At 51.2% G+C, this 24,592-nt stretch overlaps 3 protein-coding genes, 1 long non-coding RNA gene and 1 other non-coding gene across 6 annotated transcripts in view; 1 reads left to right on the top strand and 4 right to left on the bottom strand.

Annotated features, from left to right (window-relative positions):
- Positions 1-9,133, bottom strand: part of Prkaca (protein kinase cAMP-activated catalytic subunit alpha) — a 24,292-nt gene extending 15,159 nt beyond the window's left edge. Inside the window, exons 1-3 of one of the 2 annotated variants that reach the window (XM_042277449.2) lie at positions 8,891-9,133; positions 1,308-1,369; positions 361-489 (exon numbers count right to left, since the gene is read on the bottom strand). In XM_042277449.2, coding sequence (XP_042133383.1) covers positions 361-489; positions 1,308-1,369; positions 8,891-8,936 — 237 coding nt within the window. In that variant the 5' untranslated portion in view covers positions 8,937-9,133. Of the gene's footprint in view, positions 1-360; positions 490-1,307; positions 1,370-5,042; positions 5,290-8,890 lie in introns of those variants that run through there. The other variant, XM_042277450.2, reaches the window with a different exon arrangement.
- Smim46 (small integral membrane protein 46) lies at positions 431-5,036 on the bottom strand. The gene is made up of 3 exons (XM_076571850.1): positions 1,483-5,036; positions 1,308-1,369; positions 431-489 (listed from the first exon to the last, which is right to left on the bottom strand). Exon 1 carries the CDS (start codon positions 3,693-3,695, stop codon positions 3,546-3,548), a length of 150 nt encoding a protein of 49 aa, XP_076427965.1. The 5' UTR covers positions 3,696-5,036; the 3' UTR covers positions 431-489; positions 1,308-1,369; positions 1,483-3,545.
- LOC143273274 (uncharacterized) lies at positions 5,316-6,691 on the top strand. The gene is made up of 2 exons (XR_013051203.1): positions 5,316-5,505; positions 6,375-6,691. It is a non-coding gene; the product is annotated as an uncharacterized LOC143273274 (long non-coding RNA).
- A 2,376-nt stretch (positions 9,134-11,509) lies between the features above and the next one.
- On the bottom strand, positions 11,510-24,542 carry Asf1b (anti-silencing function 1B histone chaperone). Its single transcript, XM_006993076.4, has 4 exons — positions 24,267-24,542; positions 15,954-16,069; positions 13,508-13,684; positions 11,510-12,519 (listed from the first exon to the last, which is right to left on the bottom strand). The coding sequence occupies exons 1-4, from the start codon at positions 24,373-24,375 to the stop codon at positions 12,313-12,315; spliced, it is 609 nt and encodes a 202-aa protein (XP_006993138.1). The 5' UTR covers positions 24,376-24,542; the 3' UTR covers positions 11,510-12,312.
- On the bottom strand, positions 17,201-17,304 carry LOC121829867 (U6 spliceosomal RNA). The gene has a single exon (XR_006072935.1). It is a non-coding gene; the product is annotated as a U6 spliceosomal RNA (small nuclear RNA).
- Positions 24,543-24,592: the final 50 nt, after the last annotated feature.

The following is a 24,592-nucleotide window of genomic DNA, read 5'->3' as shown; positions in this document are numbered from 1 at the left end:
GGCCTTGAGAATGCTGGCCAAGTGCTCTGCCTCTGAGCTGCACCCCAGCAGTAGACATTAAACCAGCAATGGAATACTTACAATGTCAGAGAAGATGTACACACCCCTTCACTCTCATGGACGCAGCACAGTAGTGTGCATGTGGCAAGGCCAAGCTGCATTGGACCTTTCTAAAACCTGAGGCGCAGGGGAGGGCTGCATTGCTAATTTACAGCTGACTGGATCTATTACTTGTGGAGCCCTTGGAGCTGGCAGCTGGTGAGTGGTGAATGAATGGGCAAGAAAGCAGTGTGAGTGGTGGTGGGCTTGGCATGGGTCTGGTGGCCAGAGATGGGAACACCCGGCAGCCGGTCATCTTACCTTCTGTTTGTCCAAGATCTTCATGGCAAAGTGGTTGCCCGTCTCCTTGTGCTTCACAAGCATCACTCGCCCGAAGGAGCCGGTGCCGAGGGTCTTGATTCTATCGAAGTGATCCAACTGGGCTGTGTTCTGTAGGCAGGGGTGGGAGGGGTCAGGTCCACTTCTCCAGTTTCTGGGCTAGGGAGTCCCCTATGTCACCGGCAGAGGGGGCCCTGGGGAGTGGGTGGAGATGACCCAGGGGACATTCTTCCAGGCAGGGTGGCAGGGGCCAGATCCGGCCCTGGCCTGGGGCCCAGGAGTTGCTGGCAGCTGCATGGCGAGCAGGGGCTGCCAGGTGCAAGGGTACAGCGGGGTGGGGGCCTGGGGATGAGCAGGGGTCAGCGTGGGCATGCTGGAAGGGGCTGGGGTGGGGGCCTGGGGATGAGCAGGGGTCAGCGTGGGCATGCTGGAAAGGGCTGGGGTGGGGGCCTGGGGATGAGCAGGGGTCGGCGTGGGCATGCTGGAAGGGATGGGGTGGGGGCCTGGGGATGAGCAGGGGTCAGCGTGGGCATGTTGGAAGGGGCTGGGGTGGGGGCCTGGGGATGAGCAGGGGTCAGCGTGGGCATGCTGGAAGGGGATGGGGATGAGCAGGGGTCGGCGTGGGCATGCTGGAAGGGATGGGGTGGGGGCCTGGGAATGAGCAGGGGTCAGCGTGGGCATGCTGGAAGGGATGGGGTGGGGGCCTGGGGATGAGCAGGGGTCAGCGTGGGCATGCTGGAAGGGGATGGGGTGGGGGCCTGGGGATGAGCAGGGGTCAGCGTGGGCATGCTGGAAGGGATGGGGTGGGGGCCTGGGGATGAGCAGGGGTCAGTGTGGGCATGTTGGAAGGGATGGGGTGGGGCTGGGTAGGGCACACGGTGACAGAGCCAGGCACTGTCCCCTGGGAACTGCTCATTTGAGGCGCTTACCTGAGAAGGACTCTCCCATTTTTTCAGGAAGTCTTCCTTGGCCTTGGCGAGGAACTCTTTCACTGGGGAGAGAGGGGAAGGTTAGGCGGAGTGGGCTGCCTCAAGGCACATCAAGTCTTTCCACTCTGGTGGGAACTGGGGTGCAGCTGTTTCAAGCCAGAGTCTGATATTTTACCAGTGTCTTTGGGGGAGGCTAGAGGCAACTTGGGGACTCTTGATTAGGCTGGGGCCTGAGTACCCCTTTAATTACAGAGGTGGGTCCCAGATTCTGGTAATTCCTAAATAAGGTTCATGGAGACTCAGGGGCACACAAGACCGAGCGAGAGGCACACAGCCCACCCCACCCGACTCCCTAGCACTGACATTCCTTGGCCAGGGCTGTGCCAGCTGAGGTATTTATAGCCTCTGATCTGGCTGCTTGTCTGTTGAGGCCAGGCCCTGGTGGAGGCCTGTGGGGCTAGTGTAGCAGGCGCTCTTGGGGGGGGGGGGCTCAGCTGTCACCTTGGCCTCCACTGGCTCTGTGCCTGTCTTTGCGGAGGGGAGAGCTCTCACCCCGAGCTGCTTCACCGAGTGCCTCCCTTCAGGCACGCTCCTCCCTGGCGCCTGCAGCATCCTGAGGCCAGCATCTCATTTCCTAATGTAGACGCTGTCCCTGGTGACTGGTTGGGGCACACACTTCATCCACACTCTTATTGGATCTGCCTGACAACCTTCCTTACATCTATCTGTTTTACCCACTTAACAGCTCAGGAAAATGAGGACTGAAGACAGTTCACTGTTGTGTATAGCTACTGAGGGACATGACTTCAAGATAGTAGTTCCGAGTCTGTCTATCGTGGTGGGTGGTGTCTTTGGACAACTGTTCTGATGTTTCTGGGTCTCAGTTTTCCACAGGAGCAAATGAGGATACAGCACTGATGTTCTTGTAGGGTGGTGGGGAGTCATAATTCCATCCTGGCAAAGGGGACTGGCCAGTGGCCTGGCACCAGGTTTATGGTACAGAAATGCCAGCTATTCCCTCTGTGATGGTGAACCTGGCAACTTAACTATATCTGGAGTTAACTGAAACCTCAGCAGCTGGACACACCTGTGAGGGTTTCTTGATTAGATTATTTGAGATGGGAAGATCCACATAAACCTGAGCCTCATCTTCTGGCGAGAGCCGCATAAAAAGACAGAAAAGAAGGGAACTCTGAGATTTGCCTGCTTGCCCTCACTTGCACAGGCAAAGTCATCTGTCCTGTCTCTGAGGTATTCCTTTGCTGATATTAGAACCTACTTCTTCAGTATTTCAGTGTAGACTGAAGACCAGCAGCTGTCCAGGAATCTTCCAGAACTCCAGCACTAGACTGGGACTACTGGACATGCAGTCTTAGGCCTGAACAACTATCCAAACCACAGCCTGCAGCCACTCTAATAAATTCCATATATAAATATTCATTCTGCCAGTTCTCTCCCTTTGGAGAACTATGGCTAATACTCTCTCTTGATTTTTTTTTCCTTTTTTCCTTTGAGACAGGATGCCTCTCTACATGGTCCTCACTGTCTTGGAACTCACTGTGTAGACCAGATTAGCTTCAAACTCACAGAGATTCACCTCCTCTGCTCCTGCCTCTGTCTCCTGAGTGATAGGATTAAAGGCATGTACAACCACACCCAGCCCTTCTCTTGATTTTCTGAGACAAGATCTTACACTGTAGCCCAGTATGACGTGACACTATGTAGCCCAGGATGTCCTTGAAGCTAGAGCAGCCCTCTTGAGTCAGGTTCCCTAGTACTAGGACAGGTCAGGGCGCAGGAAGGACAGTGCCAAGAGGAGCAGGCTTGGAATAATAGCACAGGCTTGTGAGATCAAGACTTGTGAGCTGCAGCAGGATTATGAGTTCAAGGCCAGCCTAGGATGGATAGCATGAGCCTGTACTGAAGGACTGGAGACGGGAGCTGCAGCTCAGGGCAGAGCACTTGCCAGGATGCACAAGGCCTCGGTTCGAGCCCAAGATCGACAACACAGAATAGCTCAGCTGGAACCCCAGAACTAGGAGGCTAAGACAGGAGGATCTCAAGTACAAGGCAGGCTTCTGAAAAAATAAACAAGAAAGGCAAGGGGTGGTGCACAGCAAGAGCAAAGCCTAACCCTGGAACCCCACACTCACCTGCTGCCTGCCTCTCCCAGCAGAGTGTGGCATGGGGGTTAGGGAACATGGGGCAATCTGGGGCCCATCAGTTCTCAGCCAGGATTCAGGGTGCTGACTGGGGCTTTAGTCCCCAGAAAGTGGAGCGCAGGTAACCCAGGAAACGGACAGCCAGGTGGGCACAGAGGAACAGCTGCAGCCACAGCTGGAAGGTGACATCGTCCTCATGCTCACTACCTCCAGACCCCAGATCCATCCCAGGTGGCCCTGGGGTCTATCTGCAATCTTCTCTTTGCTGGAGTAACCAGCGCCTCTTCGTAAGGTCTGGGAGTGGGGGAAGGAGCTGGTTGCCACGGAAGCATTTAAAGGCACCTGCTCCAGGCTGGCCAAGGCCTGCAGAGGCTCTCTTTGGCAGCGGGAGCTGGGAAGATTCTCTAGAGGGTGTCCCTCCGGCTGGCCTGCCCTTCCAGGGATGCCCATGGCTCCCAGGATGTCTCCCCCAATGGTGCAGCTTGCATGAAGTCCATGTGCCCAAAGTACTGCCCATGGGCAGAGGTGAAGGAGTTAAGGCCCAGGCCCAGGCAACAGGCTCCAGTTCTCCAGAGGTTAAAGAAGCCCCAGAGCTTGTTAATTAGCTGAAAGAACAGCCAGAGAGGAAGGCAGGGTGGGGAACAGTGGCGAAAGCCACCTTATCTTCTCTGAGTTTCCGCTCAACACGGAGCCCCCAAATCTTGCTACCCCTGAGAGAAATGGGTACATCTGGTTCCCTGTCTTGTTCCTCTGAAGGGGCGAGAGGGGAACGGTGTCCTGGGATGTCCTTGGCCTCTGTCAAACCTTGCCCTGTGCTTGGCTCTGTTCTCAGCCATGAAAGTCCAAACCGGAAATGAATGGCTAAACTTGGGTGGGGGAGGGGAAGGTAGCGTTAATCATCATCTTCCTTCTTTCCAGGCTCCCAAAGCTGAAGCTCTATAGTGGCCTTCCTGGGGCTGCCTAGCACCCATGGACCCCTGCTGGACAGGAAGTGGACAAGGACCTGTTAGCCTTCTCTCATTTGGAAGGGAAGGGTGCCACTGGCCTCCACTCTCTGGATTTGATGTGCTGAGAAAACTCCAGACACCTCTAGGAAAGTCAGTGCCACAGCAAGACACAGAAATCACCTTGGGTTCAAATGTGAGGGTCATAGTAGCAGGCAAGAGTGCACTACACTGCACCCCCAGTTTGAAGAGGACCCCCTAACACTGGGTCTCATCTGTCTCTGGGCAGGGTTCAGGGTACCAAGCCGGACTATATCCAGGTCTAGGGTAGACCAATCTTCATTCTGGGCTGAATATCAAAACTGGGTGGGACTACTCATGGCCCTGTCTGAGCTGGAACCCCACTCTGGACAGACCATCTGCTTTGGTCTGAAATGGACCATTCATCCCTTCTTCTCTCTCGGGCCCCCTAGTCCAGGGTGTTAAGAAGGGAAGTGTTTCCAGGGATACCCAAGAACCCACAGACTCCTTCCCTCTACTTGCTCCCCTAAACCCTATCACAGCCCTTCCCTGACTTAAGGGGCAGACAGTGCCTAGGAAGTTGCTATAGCAACAGGGCTCAGCCTCACCATCGTTGGAGCTGGAAGCCATCACTCAGTCTTTCTCAGGGCACTAGCACTACGGTGGCTGGGAAGCCTCATAAGATCTGTCGCACCAGTTTGGCTGCCAGTCTTCAGGACCCTGACTGTAGGGGGAGCCAGGGAGTTGTAGGGTGGGAACAGGAGGAGAAACTCGACCTGCAGACTAATCAGCGCAGGGGAGGGCAGATAGAATCCTTCAAACTTCTGTTGGCCTGACTGGGCAAAAGGCAAAGCTGTCTGGTAGGACCCTCTTGGGCACCCATACAACTGCCAATGGTAACAAGGGTTTGACCCTTTTGAGCCTCTATAGGATGTTGAAGGCAACAATTCTTTCCATCCAAGAACGTCCCGAGGATGTCTTTTCCTCAGCGACTGGATCGACTTGCCTTGTAGAGGTCTTTGGGGTTCCTCTGAGCACTCCTGCCGTTTTCCTGTGGCTCAACTCCCTGAGGTGTGTACCAGCTGAGACCTGAGCCCCACTTGGCCTGTGTCCGCGCTGACAGCCTCCTGGGGCTCGACCTTTTCCCTCTGTCCTCTAGGCTTCTCACCGTGGCCATCAACATCTGTGTCATTTTAGGGCGCAGCCTCCCCTTATCCTGTTCCATGCTGGGCTGCTTCCAGACCCTCCTGGTCAAGGAGAAGACCCACCCTGCCTTGCCTGGCACCGAGATGGCAGTGCAGTGGCTACACGATGCCTGCGTGGTGCCTCGGAAGGCTTAGGCATCTTCCCAACCCCAGTGGGGCAGGCATGCGGCGGATGAAATGCAGGTGCCCCCTACAGGCTGGTGTGGCTACTGCCCCAGCTTCCCCCCTTCCTCTAAGAAGCTTCCCGGCCAGGGGTCCTCCTCTTTAGGGCAGAGGGATGTCTCCCCAGTCTGACTAGGTCTCAGGAGCAGAACACATTATTATTTGTTTTTTAGTGGCACTGAGGGTTGAACTAGGGCCTGGAACCTTCTACGCCAGCACTGTACCACTGAGCCGCGTCTCCAGCTCTTATTTACTTTTATTTTGAAATAGCTTCTCATGAAACTGTCCAGGCAATCTTAGAATTTAAGATTCTCTTGCTTTAGCCTCCCAGGTAGCCAGGTTGCCAGGCCTCAAGCCTGTACCCACTTCCGTTTAGTTACATTGTGTTTTAATGTATATCAGAGACTACAGCAGGCAATCTTAGACTGTGATAGCTTAGGGCCTATGAGCAAAAACGAGTAAAGTTTTTACTTTTACTTTTTTTTTTTTTTAAAGGCCATGTCTCCTTTGTAGCCCAGGTTGGCCTCAAACTTAGGTCCTTCTGCCTCACACTCCCTCTTTTGCTTGTTACAGACGTGAGTCGCTGTGCCTGTTTTATATTTTTAATTTTTTACGTTTATTCTGTGTGCACACACATCCTTGTGGAGGTCAGAGGACAACTTGTAGGAGTCAGTTCTCTCCTCGCACCACATAAGTTCTAAGAAGACGATGCAGACTGGCATGTCGGCAGCAAACATCTTTACCTGCTGAGCCATCTTGATGAACACGGGTTTTATTTGTATTTTGATATAGGATCTCGCTGTCACCCAAGTCAGCCTTTAACTGTTGGGCTCAAACAACCCTTTTGCCTCAGCCTCCTGAATTGCTGGAAATACCAATATGCACTATTATTCACGGTTTGTTTTTATCATTTTAAATTAAGAAAGTATGGCTGGGGTTTAACTCCTGTGAAGGTACCTTAGGAATGTCTGGGTTAAAGGCTGGACACGGAGATGCATGCCTTTAATCCCAGCACAGGAGGCAGCGATGGGTGGATCTCTCTATGAGTTTGAGGCCAGCTTGGTCTATTTGACCAAGTTCCAGGCCATTTGGAGCTATACAGTGAGACCCTGTCTGAAAAACCCAAAACAAACAAAGGAATGTCTGAGGTGAGACTTTGTGGGCTCCAGGATATCTGCTGGTAGACAGATGGGGTGTGAATTCTGCCTGTATGCTCTCATCCGTGCCCAATTCAGATGGCTCATTTGGACAAAAAATCATCAAAATAAGTGTGTCTGTGGAGACCATTTTAGTTAGTCCTCTTGGATGCCCGATGAACAGCAGCTGGGATTTCATCCCCATGAAAGAGCTGGCCAGCTCGGAGACTCTGGTCTCTTCCTTGGGCTATTCCCCCTCTGCGGCATTTAGTTCCTGCTGAATCTGTCCGATATGCTTCAGGCCTTTCTAGCACTGTCTCCTCAACTTTCAAAAGGGCCACTGCAACATACAGCCCACTGCCAGGACCATCTACCTCCTGGTGGGCCTCACCTGCCAAGGGGCTGGCCCCTCCCCTTCTGCCTGGGCCCCTCCAAGCTCAAGCCCAAGACCTTTTTGGGCACTACCCACCTGCTCCTCTGTCATCAAGCCCTCAACTACAAGCACTTGCCTCTCCGTCCCCCGCCCATCGGTGACATGCCAGGCCTCTTAAGGCTGCTCTGCTGTTTGAAAGGGGGGGAGGGGCAGAAGGTTCTTGGGCTTTGGTGGCATTCTGGGGACTCAGACACTGAGAAGGGCAGAGCTGGTCATAGCCTCCCTTTTTGGGAGGTCTGACTATTTCTGGGTAACTGAAGGGGTTCTCAGTGGCAGTCCAGCTTTAGCTTGGAGTTACATCATTTTAAGAGATGGAAGTATTGGGAACAGGGCACAAGGCCCTTTCTGAAGGTATTTCAAATACAGAATCAGTTTCTTTCCTTGGCTGGAAAAATTCAGCATGTTTAGGGGTGGAGAGGAGTGGAACACACCTCCCTTTGGGGGCGTCCTTTTTTGCACAGAATCCATCTGTCCTCAGCAAGCCAAATCACTAGCTGTCACCTACTGCTGGATGGCATCACTCTACCCTTGCAATCCTCTTTCTGACCATCCCAATTCAAGTCGAATGAACCCTCGCTAACACGACATTTCACTCTCAGCCTTGAACCAGGAGTGAAGCAGCCCCAGGGACCGGGTGAATGACAGAACCGCGGTTGTGAAATGACCATTTATTGAGGGGCCTTCCAAGGAACCCAGAGCACAGGCCAGGAGATGGGAGGGTGCTCTGCCGATTCCCCTCACACGCAACCCAAGAAAGAGGACAGACGCAATGGCTCTGGACGAGACCAGCTCGAACTTGGATCTGGAAGCGCAGAAGCAGCTCTCTAGGTTCATAAACAGTCTGCCACCCCAGCCAGAGCCAGACGCTTACATGGAGGAGGCCGAGTGACAGGCTGAAAGGGGCAGAGGGACCCAGAAAGATCTTGTCCCCCATGCCAAGTGACACAGAAGGAGAAAACAATGCAGGAGGTGGCCCTGGGAAATGCTCATGGGGGCAGGGGGGCTTGGAGGTGGGGGCTGTGATTAGGAGAAAGATGGCGGGGGCTGGAGGGGGAGGGGTGTGGTCACCAAGTGGCCAAGGTCCCTGCAGGGTGGACCACAGCACTCCCAAGATTGGCAGGAGCCTGGATCAGGGTCAGGCACTGGGGCTCTGTGTGGAAAAGGTGAGTGACGAAGTCTGTGGGGGGGATTAGAATCTGGGAAAAGGGACTAGGAGAGGAGGGGGGTGGGGTGGTGACAGGGCCCCATCTGGGGCCCCGGCGGTCATACATGCAATGGTTGGCAGTGACAGCTGGGTGGGGGGGCACGGCCTTTGCAGTGGGGGATGGTAGGCCATGGACACGGGGGCCCTACCGGGGGCAAGGTACCTCTGCGGTGCTCGGACCCCAGCGTGGACAGGCAGCAGGCAGGGGTGCAGGCGGGCAGGATTGGGGGGGCACATGGGGGATGGGCATGCAGTGATGAGCAGAGCACGGGCAGGCCGCACGCAGCAGAGATCAGGGTGACGGCCGGGAACTCACCGCTCTCCTGCTCGCTGCCCTTCTTGGCGGCGGCGGCGTTGCCCATCGCGGCGGCGTCGCGGCCCGGGCCGGTCCCGGAGCTGCGGCGCGGCGGGTGCTAAGGCGGCCGGCGGCCCCGGAGCGCGCTGGGCAGCGGAGGCGGCGGCCCCTGGGGCTGGCTGCGCTGGCTGCGGCGCCACGACCCCCGCCCAGCCCCTGCTTCCCGCGTCTCTCTGCGCCCGCCCGCGGGGGAGCCTCAGCCCAAGTCCTCTGTCCGTGACGCCCCCGCAGCCCGCCACCCATTGGTTCAGGCCTCGCTGACTGACAGCCCCGCGCCGCTGTCCATTGGCCCTCCGAAACCTTCCCGCGCTACCATAGGCTGCCGCATGCATGACGCGAGTTGCAGTCGCTCAGCCACTCACGGGCTCGTGGGGCCACCGTCGGGCGGGCGGACGCATGTGATTGGCCAAACTCGCTCTGCGAGGCCACCGATTGGCTGAGACGCACGGCCCCGGTCAGTGTCAGTCTCGGGGTGAGAGGGCGGGGCAGCTGCGCAGGCTGCGGCCGGGGCAGCGGGCGGGGCGGCGGCTGCGGCGGCGGCGGCTGGAGGGTAGCCGGGCGACAGGCGCTGCGAGGTGCGGGAGGCGGCCCGGGCGGACGCCCATGTGGCACCGTGAGCGCTGCAGTCTCCCGCCCCTGCCCAGTGCGGCGGCGGCCATGGGCCAGCGGAGGGTGACGCCACGGCGGGCCGGCGCAGCGGCTTGTCCACCTGCCAGCGGGGGAGGGGCCGGCTGGCGCCGCGGGTCAGAGGTCGCCGGGCGCCGTTCGGCGTCATTCATAAGGCCTGGCGCTCGGCAGCCGTGACCCGGCCAGCTCGGGATTCGCCTTGTTTGCTATCGCCACAACCGGAGCTGCAAGAGGATGCTGGACCCAGAAGTGAGGGCAGGCTGGGAGGGCGCTGTCAACGTTCACCGTCTGCTGTGGGCCAGCCCTAGGCCCCTGAAAAGAATAACACTGGCCAAGTTCATGACTTCTCCTTCTCAGCACGTTGGTACTGGAGGAGGAATGGTCAGACTGGTTCCTTGCTCTTAACTAATCTCCATTTGCCTGGACATTGCCAGTGTAACCTGCCCCCTGGGGGCAGGTGGGGAACCATTCTCTTTCCTTCTGAATGCCCATCTTTAAATTTTATATTTCTACAATGCAGGGGTTGAACACAATGCCTACCAGCTGCTAAGCAAGCGTTGTACCTTGCCCAGGGTGCTCTTTCAAGTCTGAGCTGCCAGAACATGGTCAATTTCCCACTGTGCCACTGCCATCAGGGGCCTGAGCACTCTGCTCAGTGTGTAGGAAGGGGTCTCCCACACACTAGGTTGGTGTTCGGAACCCTCCCCTAGCACACTGGATGCTAGTACACCTCGATCTTCTGCTGTCTGGGGCAACATAAACATCTCCAGATACTGCTAAAGGTACTCCGGGAAACAAAGCTATCCCAACTCCCACCAGAGAACCTCTGCAGTAGAGGGTGGCCAGGGTGGAAGGTGCCGAGGGACAATGAGCTAGCTTTTCCTGACCCCAAAGGGTAGCTGGTTCTTAGCAACATATACCCATAGACTCAATGCTGTGCTCGGCAGTTCATGCCCAACTTCTAAGCCAGCAACTTAGGCACTCCTGCTACTAGTTCAGTTACAGTCCACCAGTAGGTAAGTACCCTGCCAGAGTAGGGCTTTTCGGATTATGGGAGCTGGCAGAAGAGCCAAATGCTCCATCTCTGATTTGGGGAGTTACACCATAGCTAAGTGAAATTATCTAAATTGTGGCTGTGTGTGTCCTTGGGTCACAATGTTGCTCTATGCCTGTGGGTCAAGGTCAAAGTGAGAAAGAAAGATCACTGGTCATCAGTTGAACAGCTGGTATACTTCTGCTTGGACAAAGATAAACCTTGGACAAAGAAAAACAATCTTTGAGCCTCAGCTTGTGGTACAAACTGCACAACCAGATGAGACTAATAGGAAGCAAGCAAGAGAAGGGCCAGCCACTTTCAGGACAAGAGGCCATCCGTGATATGGTGAAGGAGACACAGGAGGCCAAAGAAGAAACTGCATAAATAAAAAGTAAAAGTTACAGAGGCTGGAGAGATGACTTAAGAGCACTGGCTGCTCTTCCAGAGGACCTGGGTTCAATTCCCAGCTCCTACATGGGAATTTACAACCCTCTGTAACTCTGGTTCCAGGAGTTCCAAAGTCCTCCTGGCCTCTGCAGACACCAGGCACTCAAGTGGTACACAGACAGCCACACGGGACAATACATAAAATGTTTTAAGCTGGGGGTGGTGGCACATGCCATTGATCTCAACACTTGGGAGGCAGAGGCGGGTGGATCTCTGAGTTTGAGGCCAGCCTGGTCTACAGAGTGAGTTCCAGGACAGTCAAGGCTACAGAGAAACCTTGTCTTAGGAAAGAAAAAAAAAAAAGTGTAAAAAGAACCAACTTTCTCCAGGTGTGGTGTTGCACACTCTTAATCCTCTTAACACTCCAGAGGCAGAGGCAGGTGAATCTGTGAGTTCCAGGCCAGCCTGGTCTACAGAGTGAGTTCCAGGCATGCTAGGGAGGGAGAAAAAAAAGAAGTGGAAACAGACAATCTAGATGAAGTGCTTTTATTTTTAAACCAACAAAAACTTTGAATATAAAAGCATTTTAATATACACACTGCAATCACAATAGCATCCATGTAGCAGCAAGGGGACCCAGGGCTCCGGGTAGGGGTAGATGAAATGGGAGTTTCAGGTCAGCCTGCCAAATGCCTCCCTTATCTCAGAGGACTGGGTAGCTCATGAGAACATGTCAACAGTCAAAGCAAACCCTGATGACTCCATGGGGCCAGACTCCATGAAGCAGGATCTCCAACATGTCTCCTACCCAGAGCAGTCCTCCCAGAAAGCCAGGCTCAGTCACCAGATGAGATGGCTGTGACCAAAGTACCCACCATTCCTCCTTGGCCTGGGGAGCTTACCTTTGGGAGTTTTCTAGTAGTGGTTAGACTAAGTGACACCCTGGAAGTACAGTGGTGGTACTGAGTCTGCCTGAGACCCCCAAGAACTGGATTGGGAAGGAGTGACAGCCTCTGGCCAAAGGCTAGCCAGTCATTGCCCAAACAAGCCTCAAGGCAGGCGATGTTCAGAGAGCTCATGGAACTGCCGGTGTAGGAGGAAAAATGGTACAAAGAATGAGCATCTAAGTACCTGCTTCTTAGAGGCTGGTGGGTCATAAGTGAGATGATTCTTCCGGACCTGAGGGGAGAGACTGGTCTCTCTTTGAGGCTGACAGGTCTGGAGGCAGCCGGTGGCCCCCAAATCCTTGAGATGACCACGCATGAGAGTCTGTAGGTGCCCCCAGGTGTGCAAGGAGACTGGCCAGCATCCTACTGGTACCAGTCTGGCCCCATCAGATGCAGTCCATGGAGTTTTCCGGGAGGAGGCCTGGGATGCAGCTAGGGAGGCCCAGGCTTTTGATAGGAGTGCAACTGAAGGGAAGGCCCAAGTCTGGGTTAGGGTCCTGGTTCTCTATGGCCTCCAGTCTATCTGCGTTGTTGTCCCAGTTGATATGGAATCGGGTCACCCGGGGGTTAGAAACCAAGATGTTCCGCTGTAGCTGCACAAGAAGAAGAATGCCAGTCCCTATCACCTAAGTGCTTGTTATTCCTAAAGGGCCAGGACTCCCTCAGACAGGACTCCCTCCAGTTTGAGCCCAAAAGATGCTTGAACACTGTAGGGTAGAACAGGGCCTTCCTCATCCTGGTTTTGTTTGCCTTTGTTCATTTGTTTTTGGATTGTTTTGAGAGAGAGTCTCAACTATGTAGACCAGGCTAGTCTGGAACTCAGAGATCCCCTGCCTCTGTCTCCCAAGTGCTGGGGGTGGGGGTGGGTTAAAGGTATTAACTACCATGCCTAGCATATTTTTTTTTGAAAAGTTTTATGTATGTGAGTGTTTGGCTACATGTATGTCTATGCACCATGTGTATGCCTGGTGCCTTTGGAGGCCAGAAGAAGGCACAGCCTAGAACTGGAGTAACAGCCACCATGTGATGTCATGTGAGTGCTGGGAATTGAACCTGGGCTCTGAAGAGCAGCAAGTTTCTTAACTGCTGAGCCCTCTCTCCAGCCCATTTGATTTTTTAAAAAATATCCTTATTTTTATTGTATGAATGTTTTGCCTACATGTATGTCTATTTGTTACCTTTGTGCCTGATACCCATGGAGGTCAGAAGAGGGCATAGATCCCCTGGAACTGGTTAAAGGTGGCTGTGAGGCTGTGGGTACTAGGAATCAAACCCAGGTCCTCTGCAAGAGCAGCCAGTGCTCTTAACTGCTGAGCTCTCTCTCCAGTAGCCCTCCAGCACTGCCTCCACCCCCAATAGGGTCTGCTATGGAGTCTAGGTTGGTCTGGAACTCACTGTACAGATGAGGCTGGCCTCTAACTTTCTGAGGGCCAGGGTGCTGGGACCACAGTGTGCTCCACTCCCCCTAGCTCTGGCTCAGAGGCAGCATGACCTGTTAACCTTCCCTGACCTTGGCTCCTATCCCCCTCAGCTGTAAAGGAACAGGACTGTCTGGAGCAGGAAGTGCAGAGACAGGCTCACCTGAGAGAAGTCTGGCTTTGGGGGTGGGTTCTCCCGAAGCTCTGGGTTTGGGTACTCATTGCTGACATAGTAGCCCACACGGATGAACTCTTGCCCGTGGTAGGTGCAGGTGATGAGGACCACAGTCACACCCACAGCATCCGTCTCAGGAATGAGGGATGGGTTTGGGGCATCAGCCTGGGGAGACACAGCCTGGCCTTTAGCACTGCCAATCACGACACAAAGTCTACCAAAGAACTAGGACTAGACAAACTGTACAGGTAACTATAAATATAACTATACATCATAGATTTGATTCGGCAGCATGATTGCTCAGCATGCATAGTCCTTAGTCCCAATAACCACAACAATAATAATAAATTCAGAACTGCTGAGTTTGACTAGGAGACAAGGGTGTTCAGGTGGAATGTGGTACACAAGGGGACTGACATGAGATGAAGCTGGTCAGGTGGATACGAGGCAACCCCAGGCCTGCTGGGTCAGTTCAGGGCTTGGGAAACAGCAGTGTTTAGAGGATGTACGGTCTGAAAAGACGGGCAGCACGTGGAGGCCTGGCTGCAGAGGGCTGCAGCAGAAGCACGGAGGCCAGGCAGGAGTCATCCTGGGAGGACGACCAAACCCAACAACAGAGAATGGAGTCACAGATCAGCATGTGTGGCTGTGCAGCAGCTGTGCTGTATGAAACCAATGCAAATGTACACTTGACCAGATTCATGGCAGAGAGCAGAGCATCACCAGTGGGGCCCTGTTCAAGAGCCAGGCTGCATGCTCTGCAAGTAGGCCTTGGCTGTGAACATGGGGCTTAGTGGGCTTGACAGGCAGGAGTGTGGGAGGGACCGTGGGAGGGGACAGACGAGCCCAGTGACACTGGACTGGACATAGTTCCATTTGGCAGTCACAAGCCCATCTTCATAGTCACTGACTATTCTGAGTTTGCAAATCCACCAACTCGACACATCTAGAAACTTCAAAACCAGTAAGTGTGGTACTTCCATACTTACTGGCACGTGAAGAACAAGGCAAACCCAGGGCTTAGATTACAGCAGGGGCCAAACTCGGGCTCCTTGGCCTTCGGCTTTGCTTCCAGTGTGGAGCACAAGGACCTTAGACTGTCTGCCTAGTGCCGAAATTCAGGAGTTTCATGTGGCAAGCCTGGCTTCTATCTGTCAGAATGTGAACAGTTCTGTAACACATTCCAGCTACCAGTGTTGTCTCTCTCCTGGCCTAGAAACAAAGCTTAGCAACCAAGACTGGAACCCTCTGGAACCTTTCTTTGCTACATTGCCAAAATCCCAGGGCAGAATACAAACACTAAGTTTTATATTCATCACCACCTCTACTACACCCCCTTGTATTTTGTTTGTTTGTTGAGACAAGGCCTCACTATGTAGCCTTGGCTGGCCTCCAACTCATAGAGATCTACCTGCCTCTGCTTCCTGAGTGCTCAGTTTAAAGGTGTACCACAGCTTGCCTAATTATTTTTTTTTAACAGCATTTGGCTGTGTAGCCTAGGCTAGCCTTGAACCTGAAGCAGTCTTTCTACCTCAGTCTTCCACATACTGAGATTATAAACGAACACCACTAAACTCAGCTACACCTTTAGTAGAAATTAAATACTTACTTGATTCTTCATTATACATGCAAATGTTTAACTCACTGGTGCCAAATGGTGTATTGAGATGTCTTAACGTGTAATCAATGAGTCAAGACTTACATCATACAGTAAATAACAAAATAACTAAGATCCCCAAATGCAGTGCTGAGTGCTGCCTGAATAAAAGCAACGTATGGAGGAAATCGGTGTTGAGTAAGCTTTGTTCAGACTCGGGTCAGTGCGACTGGCTGAGGGCACAGTCAATATTCACTAGTACGGCATTTGAGACAGAGTCTTGCTGTATAGCCTAGGTTGATTCCAAACTGTGTGCTGGGCTTATAGGTATGTGCTCAGCTCTGGCTGAGGAACAAGTAACAACAAAACCCCTTAATCCTTGAGGGGAGTAGTGCAATACTCATGAACCATGTTCATGGGTTTGGTACAACTCCTGTGAAGAGATGACAAGTCAGTGGCCTAGAGGTCACTAGGAGCTGTGACCCAGAGGTGGGGTGACTCCAGAGTAGTGGTTCTTGAAGGATAGCTTCGGGTAGATAGCTCCTGGCAGTCAACTAGGATACATGGCTCAGGCAGGCCTTGAACTTGTGGTCCTCCTGCCTCACCATCCTGAGTACTGGCATTACAGGGCTGTGTCACCAGTCCACGCTCAAGTTAGGATCTGAACTTAAACCTGACTGCTAAAACCAGTGTGCTTTCAGGTAAAAGAGGAAGTAGGTTCTAGGCTTGGGTGTGGCTCAGTAGTGGAATGCATGTCTAGTATATGTCAGGTCTTGGGGCTCCATCTCCAGCCTGAAACATTTCTAGAAATCAAGGGCTAAGGTGCAACTTCCTTACCTGAAAGACGAACATGTGCCTTCCAGCAGGGACAGGACCCACCAGCACTGAGTCTAGGATCTGATCAAATTCCTCACTCTCAGCTGAGCCCACATAAATGATCTTCCACTCCAGGTCTGCAAGCACATGAGGGGTGGGAAAGTTGAGGACTGAAAATTGCTGGAGAGCAAGGCAAGGGTCCTCCTGTTAGTTTTAGGCACATCTCCAAATATTAGAGGGTCCTATAGATTGGTGTGTTTGCAGTAGGCTGTCACCACAGTCCTACATTACAGCAAGTATGAGTGCTACTTTAGTGGAGACATTTTTCCTGTGGGCCTAACTGGGCCAGGTGACCTTGACTCTGGCCCTCCAGGGGAAACTCAGGCCTCTCAGTAGCAGAGACAAGCACAGAGCACAGGCTGACTCAGGAATCCTGTGACCACGCTTGGGGAAGGCGCAGGGAGTTGGGCTGCTCAGAGACCCTGGTCTCTGGACAGGAAGCAGCATCCTCTTTCACAGAGGGACTGGTGCCACCACGTAGAGCAGATCCCTCGACAACTGGGGCAGAGTGGCAGATTCCAGTCCAGCAGGAGAGCCAGGTGGCAGGAGGGCAAAGGCAGAGCTGCTGGGGGAACCAATCTGTCCCAAAGTTGTCCACATCTGGCACCAACTCCTTGCCTCCTTGTGCACATTTGTGGGACAGAGGCTCTGCCAACAAATAGTGTGTGGCAGGGAACACCTTCAAAACCCGATTCTGTACTCCACTGCTAACGGGGCGCAGTCCTGTAGTAAACCCAAAAGAGATAAGCAAAAAGTACCCGGAGACCCTTCCCATCAGTCTCGGGAGATCCCTGGTGCCCACAGCCTCTTGCAGGAGGGCCAAGGTCATGCTAGTACAGAGAAGCTTGGCCTCAGACCCAGAACCTATTTTAGGCTCTTTGAAATTACACAACCCCTAGCTCCAGCAGCTGGGAAAAGTTGCACAAGCTGAGATTTTCACAGACAGCATGCTCTTGGAAGCTGCTTGGCCCTTGGTCCAGTGTAACACAGGCATCCAACACTGGAAGCACACCGACACCAGATCATTCTATGGAGGTTTGTCACCTGACTACAAAGCTTTGATACATCCACTCCCTTGTCCCTTTACAATTTCACCTAGGTCCTTCTGAGTGACCCCCATGCCTGTGGCTCACCAGGGTTCAAACTCAAGCCTCGACATTTCTGGGAAATTTTATTTAGCTATATTTTTTTCTTTCTCTCTCTCTCTTTTTCTTTTTGACCACTTCATGAATTTTCGTGTTATCCTTGTGCAGGGGCCATGCTAATCTTCTCTGTATTCTAATTTTAGTGCATGTGCTGTTGAAGTGAGCACACTATTTCATTTTTTAAGCTTTAGTTTCCTGTGTGCTTTTCCAAAGGTTGTTTTCCTTTTATGTATATGGGTGTTTTGCATGCATGTCTATGTACCCTTTGGTGCTTTGTGTCATGGAAGCCAGAAGATGGTGCTGGGTCTGTTGGAATTGGAGTTACAGATGGTTGTAACCACATGTAGGTGCTGGAGCTGAACCTGGACTCTCTGGAAGAGGGTCAGTTTTCTAACTGCTGAACTACCTTTCTAGCTGTCCCTAGCTGTTTACTATTTTGCAGTGCTGGGATAGAACGCAGGGCCTGCCCATGCTAAACAAAAGCACTGCTGTAGGGTAGGGCTGAGCCAGGCCCCGGCCCCACGGCTTTAGTTTTGTAAAAAGAAGTGACACACAAGAGGCCATGTTTCTGGAAGGACAGAAACGCATGTCGCCCTTGCTCTCACTTGCTTAGATGGCTCTGTCGAACTCTACTTTCTTCAGGCCCCTTCCCCAAGACCCCTGGAGTCATTCATATATTCATAGATTTAATTAATATGCTGGAAGGAGGGCTAGGCAAAAAGAGCTTAACCCAGGACAGTCGCTCGTGCCCCCAAGGCACCTGACCTTGCTTCATCTAGGTCAATACTTTTTGGCAAAACCTATTGAAAGAAAAGATGTAGTATATTCAGAAAGAAAGTAGACAGTGAAGCACCCCCTTCTTGCCATGGGCCAGACAGACTCAAGAATTCACAAAAGACCACATAAAATACTAACTAAAAAGTCAGAGTTGATCAAACCATCTACAAAAACAGATGCCTGAAAAAGGGGCCCATAAACTGCAATCATTTTAAACTTAATAAAGTTCTATTTTATATTTTCTTTCTTCAAAGGATAGAATCGCACTGGTACATGCCTTTAATTTCAGCTTGTAAGACACAGCTTTAAAAAAAAAAAAATAAGCCGGTGGTAGTGGAACATGCCTTTAGTCCCAGCACCTGGGAGGCAGAGCCAGGTGGATTTTCTTGAGTTCAAGGCCAGCCTGGTCTACAGAGTGAGATCCAGGACAGGCACCAAAACTACATGGAGAAACCCTGTCTCGAAACCCACCCCCCCCCCAAAAAAAATAAATAAAGTAAAAAAGATAGGGTTGGGTCTGAGAGATGGCTCTGAGGGTTAAGGCACTTGCCATGAAACCTAAAGACCCAGCTCAATCCCCAGAAAACACATGGGGAGAGAACTAACCCCAGCAAGGTGTCCTCTGACCTCTCCATGCATCAGCACACACATACACATAACATATGTAGAAACAAAGGGACAAGTGACAGGATCTTCCTATGTGGTGCAGGCTGGGCCAGAGCTCACACTATTCCTGCAAGCCTTCAAAGTGCTGGGATTACAAGTGTGAGCCCATGTGTATCTCTGTGTCAGCCGGGCTGGGGCCAGTGAGCCCCTGGGATCCACTGGCCTGTACCCCCTCCTCCCTCCCCAGTATTTACCTGAGTGCTAAACAAGCTCAGGTCCTCCCTGAGCCATTTCCTCACACAACAGAGAAACTCAAGATTTCATTTCAAAATATACTCAGCTTTTAGCACCTGTAGGTTCTGTAGCCATAAACTCAACCAAACACTACAGATTATAAATATTGGGAAATAATCTGGGGCTGGAGGGAAAGCCTAGAGGTAGAGTACTCATCTAGCATTCATGATGCCTGGGGTCCACCCCCAGCGCCAAACATAAAAATAAGTTTGTACCAAACATGAATATATACAACTTTTCTTTTTTTGACATTTATTCTCACACTATGTCTCCCTGGCTGGCCTGGAACTCAAGAGATCTACCTGCCTCTGCCTCCTGAACGCTGGAATTAAAAGCATTTCATGTTTCTCTAAACAACATAGTATAACAGTTATTTCTACAGCACTGACATTAAGAATAAGTCACCTAGGGCTGAGGAGATGGTTCAGTAATTACAGTGGTTTCTATGTAAGCCTGTGAAAAGGGCACAGTGGCCCACCTGTTTAACTGCAGCCTTGGAAGGAGACAGGAGACATAGGTGAACCTTTTAACAAATCGGCTAGTAAGATAAGCCATACCATCAACTCTGGGGTTGAGAGACCCTGTCTCAATGAGTAAGAAAAGAGCAACTGAATATTGCCGACATCAAACTAGGAACTGCACAACCTGCCTGCCCTATCTCGCCTAAAAAAATGAAAAAAGAGAGGCAGAGCCAGGCGGATCTCTGTGAGTTCGAGGCCAGCCTGGGCTACCAAGTGAGTTCCAGGAAAGGCGCAAAGCTACACAGAGAAACCCTGTCTCAAAAAACCAAAAAAAAAAAAAAAAAAAAAAAGAAAAGAAGAAGAAGAAGAAGAAGAAAAAAGAAAAAAGTCACTTGTAGACGAGTCTATGGGGAGGAGCTGGTTGTTGTGGCACATAACTGTAACCCAAGCATATTGGAGATGCAGGTAGGAGGATCCAGAACTCAAGTCTAGATTCTTGTTACATATTAAGTTCAAGACCAACCTAAGCTTCATAGACCCTGTTCCAAAAAAAAAAAAAAAGTACTAATAAATGTCTATGAGAGACTATGTATATGTGCAGGTTGTGTGCAAATACTGTACCATTTTGTAGATGGGCCTTGAGCATCTGTGGGTACCTGAGGGACTCCTGAAGCCAATGGTGAAGACTATTTCCTCAAAAGTAGGTGTGAACCATCAGTCATTCATACAGTATAAACTCACACTGACCAAAATATAGGATTGGATTTCGGTTTGTTGTTTTTTTTGGAGACAGGATCCCACTGTATAAAACAGGCTGACCTTGAACTCACAAAGATCCTTACTTCTCCCTCTCAAGCACTGGGATTAAAAAAGCCCACTATTTTTGTTTTTTAAGTGTGTATGATGTGTTTACATGCACGTGAATGTGGGTATGCCTAAGCCATGAGATGTATGAGGATAAAAGGCAGCCTTAAGTGTAGTACATGTCAGCATATACAGAGAGCTTTTGGAGATTCTTGTCTCTACAGTATTTATCCTCTGAGCCATTTCCGTAGTCCAATTCTGTTTTGTTCTGATGCCCTCCTAAGTTCACAATGACACCTTGTTAAGATACCCCTTTTACTATTGGGGAAACAAAACCGAAGCTGCAAACATTACTAACGACACGCTTGTTTTACACAGCACGGGGACAGAATCCACAACCTCACACATGCTAGACAAACGCTTCACTGATGATCTACTCTTCAGCCCATTCCTTTTCTCCCTCCATTGTTTTATTTCTTGAAACTGGGTCTCACTGTGTAGCCTTGGCAATCCACCTACCTCTGATTCCTGAATGCTGGCATTAAAGGTATGTACCACCATGCTCTGGCCTTCTTTGCTTTCTTGAGACAGTTTTAGGTAGCCCAGGCTGATGTGGAACTTGCTATGCAGCCAAGGTTGACCTTGAACTTCCAATCCACCTGTCACCCCCCACCACTACCTCACCCGAAGTGCTGGCGTTACAGGGATGTACCATCCTGCTTCTTTGAGACCAGTTTTCCCTATGTAGCTCAGGTGTCTACTTGAATGGTAGGGCATAGCTGTGCACACTATTCCCTTTCTTAAACTTCTGTATATTTATTGCCTGCCTTTTGCTCACCATACAGATCAACTTTGGTGCACAGAATCTGGTTTCTTTGACTTGTTCACCTGGTGCCTATTGAAATTTTCAGCTGAAAAAGAGAGAGGCTGGGCCAAACCCACTATGTAGACTGGAACCTTCAAACTGTCTTCTTTCAGATGCTGAACAGAGGCCATCACAGGCTTAGAGCTTTTTGGAACTGGGGTTTGGTTGACCGGGCTGAGGGAGCATGTCAGGTTTCAATAGATAGTGCCAAAATGTAAGGAAACAACTTCTTCACGGTTCATGGAAAGGAGGCCAGGAAGAAGATTAGACCATCTTGCAGGTAAATCAGAATGTAAGGAATAGAACCAATCAGCACAACTTGAAGGAAAAGCATCCTCTTCTATCTTTTCCAAGGATTCTGGGTGACAAGAAATTCTATGGTCATTCCTAATATGCTCTACTTCTAAACTAGACTGTTGGACACTGCTCAACCACAAAGCCACTGTTTAGCATGTGTGTAGTCCAGGGTTTGATTTCCAGACAAGAGATGCCATACACAGGACCCTTACCCCCCAAAATAAAAAATAAAAAAACAAACAAAAAAATGAAACAAACAAACAAAACTTTACAAGTAGGGGCTCAGCATTTAAGAACACTTGTTACTCTTACAGAGGACTCAGGTTTGATTCTCAGACCTACATAGTGGCTCACAACTGTCTCTATTTCCAGTCAGGAAATCTGACACCCTCTTCTGGCTTCTGCAGGCACCAGGTGTGCATGTGGTATATATACATACATGCAAGCAAAATACTCATAAAGAAAAAAGACCTACAAGTAAATGTTTTCTTCCCTTTCTAGGACTGAAGGAAAGATAAAGAATCTGGGAGCTGGCTAGATATCTCAGCAGATAAATTGTTTCCTACAAAAGCCTAAGAAACTGAGTTCAAGGGTGCTAGAGAAATAGCTCAAGGTTAAAATCCAGTATTGCTTTTAAAGACACAGGCTTGATTCCCAATACCCATGTTAGGAGGCTCAAACTAGCTATAGAGGATCAGATGTTTCTGCCTCCCAGGGACTCCAATGCACGTATCACCCCCAAAACACACACACCCTAAACAAACAAACAAACAAAAAATAAATAAATAAAAAGAGGTCAGGTGTGGTTATGCGTGCCTTTAATCCCAGCACTGGTGAGGCAGAGACAAGCAGATCAAAAATCTCTGAGCTCAAGGCCAATTTGGACTTATAGCAAATTCTAGGCCAGCCAGAACTATATAGTGAGATCCTGTTTCAAAAAACAAAAAAGAAAAGAAAACCACACTACTAAGAAGGAAGAGATGGTGGGTGGATCCCTGGCTCACTGGGCAGCCAGTCTAGCTGTATCAGAGCTCCAGGTTTTGTAGAGACACAGTCTCTAAAACAGGTAGACAAAGCTGGAGAGACAGCCCATGGGTTACGAGCACTAGCTGCTCTTCTAGAGGCTAGGTATGATTCCCAACACCTGCATGGTGACGCCCAAAGTCTGTAACTCCAGTTACGGGACACCCAACTTCTTCTTCTTCTGGACTCTGTAGATGCTAGGTACTCAAGTGGTGCCATAAATACATGTAGACAACACACACACACACAAAATAAAATCTTAAAAAAAAATAAGGTAGAGTGCAATGAAGAACAGTTGAGAAAGACAATCTAGTGTGTCTCTGGCCCACATCCACAGACAAATTAAACTCAAAAAATAAAATAAAATAAACCTGAACTCAGAAACAAATTTCAATGGTAAAACTTCTATTATCTGTCTGGCTGACTTGGAGAAATCACCTTGCTCCTATTAAAACATGACCAGCAGGCTGACTTTAGCCTTGTTCTAATTCTATAAATATGGAATCAGAGTAGTACTAGGTAATAACCACACAACCATTTTTAAATGCAAGGAGCACACTCAGGCTGATCGAAACCTGCTCTCTAAGCATCAGGAACAGTGACTCCCTTATGTCTCCTCTTGGCTTCCAAATAAATCTTATTCCACACTGTTATTCTTTCCACCTTTTATTTCTTTATTCATTTACACCCTGCCTTGCTCCAGCAAGGATTTAACCCAGCTTATTCTACAGTTAGTCACAGTAGACTCCTTTAAACTCAAGGAGGAACTAGGGAGGGGCTGAGCCACTGCCCCCCCAAGCACACACTATGGCAGTTCCCACTCAAGAGGAGTGTCTGGATTTGTCTGAACACCACCCAACAGCCACCAAGAAACACTAGTTGCCACAACCTAGCCTCTCAGCTCCACTTCCTCAGCTGCTACATCTTTTCAACCCTCTGTAGAAAAATGGAGTGCTTCCTCCTGAAAGCAGGGCTTGCCTTGCTGTGGAGCTGAGACTCCAAAGTGACCTCATGGTTTATGTGTTCACAGACTTATTTTGAAAGGTCTTTTGCTCTTTGTGACCCTTGTCCTCTCATCTGTGAGATGACAGCCATGTCCACCTTTATGTCCTGCAGATGAATTAAGTCATCCAGGGAAAGATTCATAAAACCCCAGCTGATTGAAGTTGGATCCATCCCATCCCAGTTTGGCTAGGTCACCCACTCCCCAGACCAGGGCGGCCTATCAGAATGGAGTCAGCTGGAAGCTGGTAGAAATCTCAGAAACTGGCAGAGGCCTGCCTGGCTGTAGTATCCTTACCTGAGTGTTCATCCAATCCCAGAACAGGAGCTGGGAAGACCAAGTTACCTGCAAAGGCTGGAGCCAGAAGCCCCAGATCCTCCCCCCCAGGGGAAGCTTCATACATAGGATTTGGGACTAACCTAAAGAGAAGCCCCGGTCTGGGCAACAGCCATGCTGTTACAGTTGGCAAGCAGGAGTTGCTGGGGACAAATCTGGAGTTGTCTGGGGAGGGTATTGTTAGGAGACAAATATGGGGTGGAGGAAGTCTTGCCATGGGCAGACAGGATGACAAGAGGAGGGTCTGTCTGGTCTGTAGGGCAAGGTGTCTACAAGGAAAACGGGGGGTGGGGTGGTACTGGCGGTTGGGTTTCCATAGGAGAGTGGATAGATGGGAGGTTTCCTATGGGGAAAGGAGCATGACCTCTGGGTCTCGCCAAAGGGAAGAAGGCGTGGCTGCGGGTCTCTACAGGTTAAATGGAGACTGACACTACTACAGAGAAAAAGTGCCAAGGACGAGCAGCGCGGAACGAGGGCTGACGCGGCCTCCACGAGACAACGTAGGGAACCGTGCACTGGTCGTAGCCACCGAGTCGTCGGGGTTGCGGCCATGGCGCATCACCAAAGGGAGATTCGGTGGGCAGGGTAGGAGTTCCCGGGAGATTTGGGGTGGCAAAAACGAGGGCAGGAGGGCCTGGGGCCCCTGCATAGGCCCAGCCTCACCGTCAGACAGCGCCTCGCTGCATTCGAAGCTGATCTCGAACCGGAAGGGACTGTGGAAAGGACACGGGTTCTCCAGCACAGCCACGTTCAGCACCGACACCTTGGCCATCACCTCGCCAGGGGACCGCAGCCGCAGTGGAGGCTTCTTCGGTGGCCTGCGGAGGCAGCGGCGACTGGGAAAGAGGAGGTCGGCGGGGCAGAGACCTCGCCGTGACTCCAACTCTCCCAAAGACCGTCTCGGGTCCGCGCGCTGCCTTCAAATAGCCGACTCCATACTCCAGCCAATCGCCGCCAAGGAGCCATGACGGCGCGCGAGCCCCGCCAGC

This window comes from Peromyscus maniculatus, chromosome 5 (genome assembly GCF_049852395.1).
Source record: "Peromyscus maniculatus bairdii isolate BWxNUB_F1_BW_parent chromosome 5, HU_Pman_BW_mat_3.1, whole genome shotgun sequence".
NCBI lineage: Eukaryota > Metazoa > Chordata > Mammalia > Rodentia > Cricetidae > Peromyscus > Peromyscus maniculatus.
Note: the sequence above shows the minus strand (reverse complement) of the source record. Positions and strands in the feature narration are given on the sequence as shown.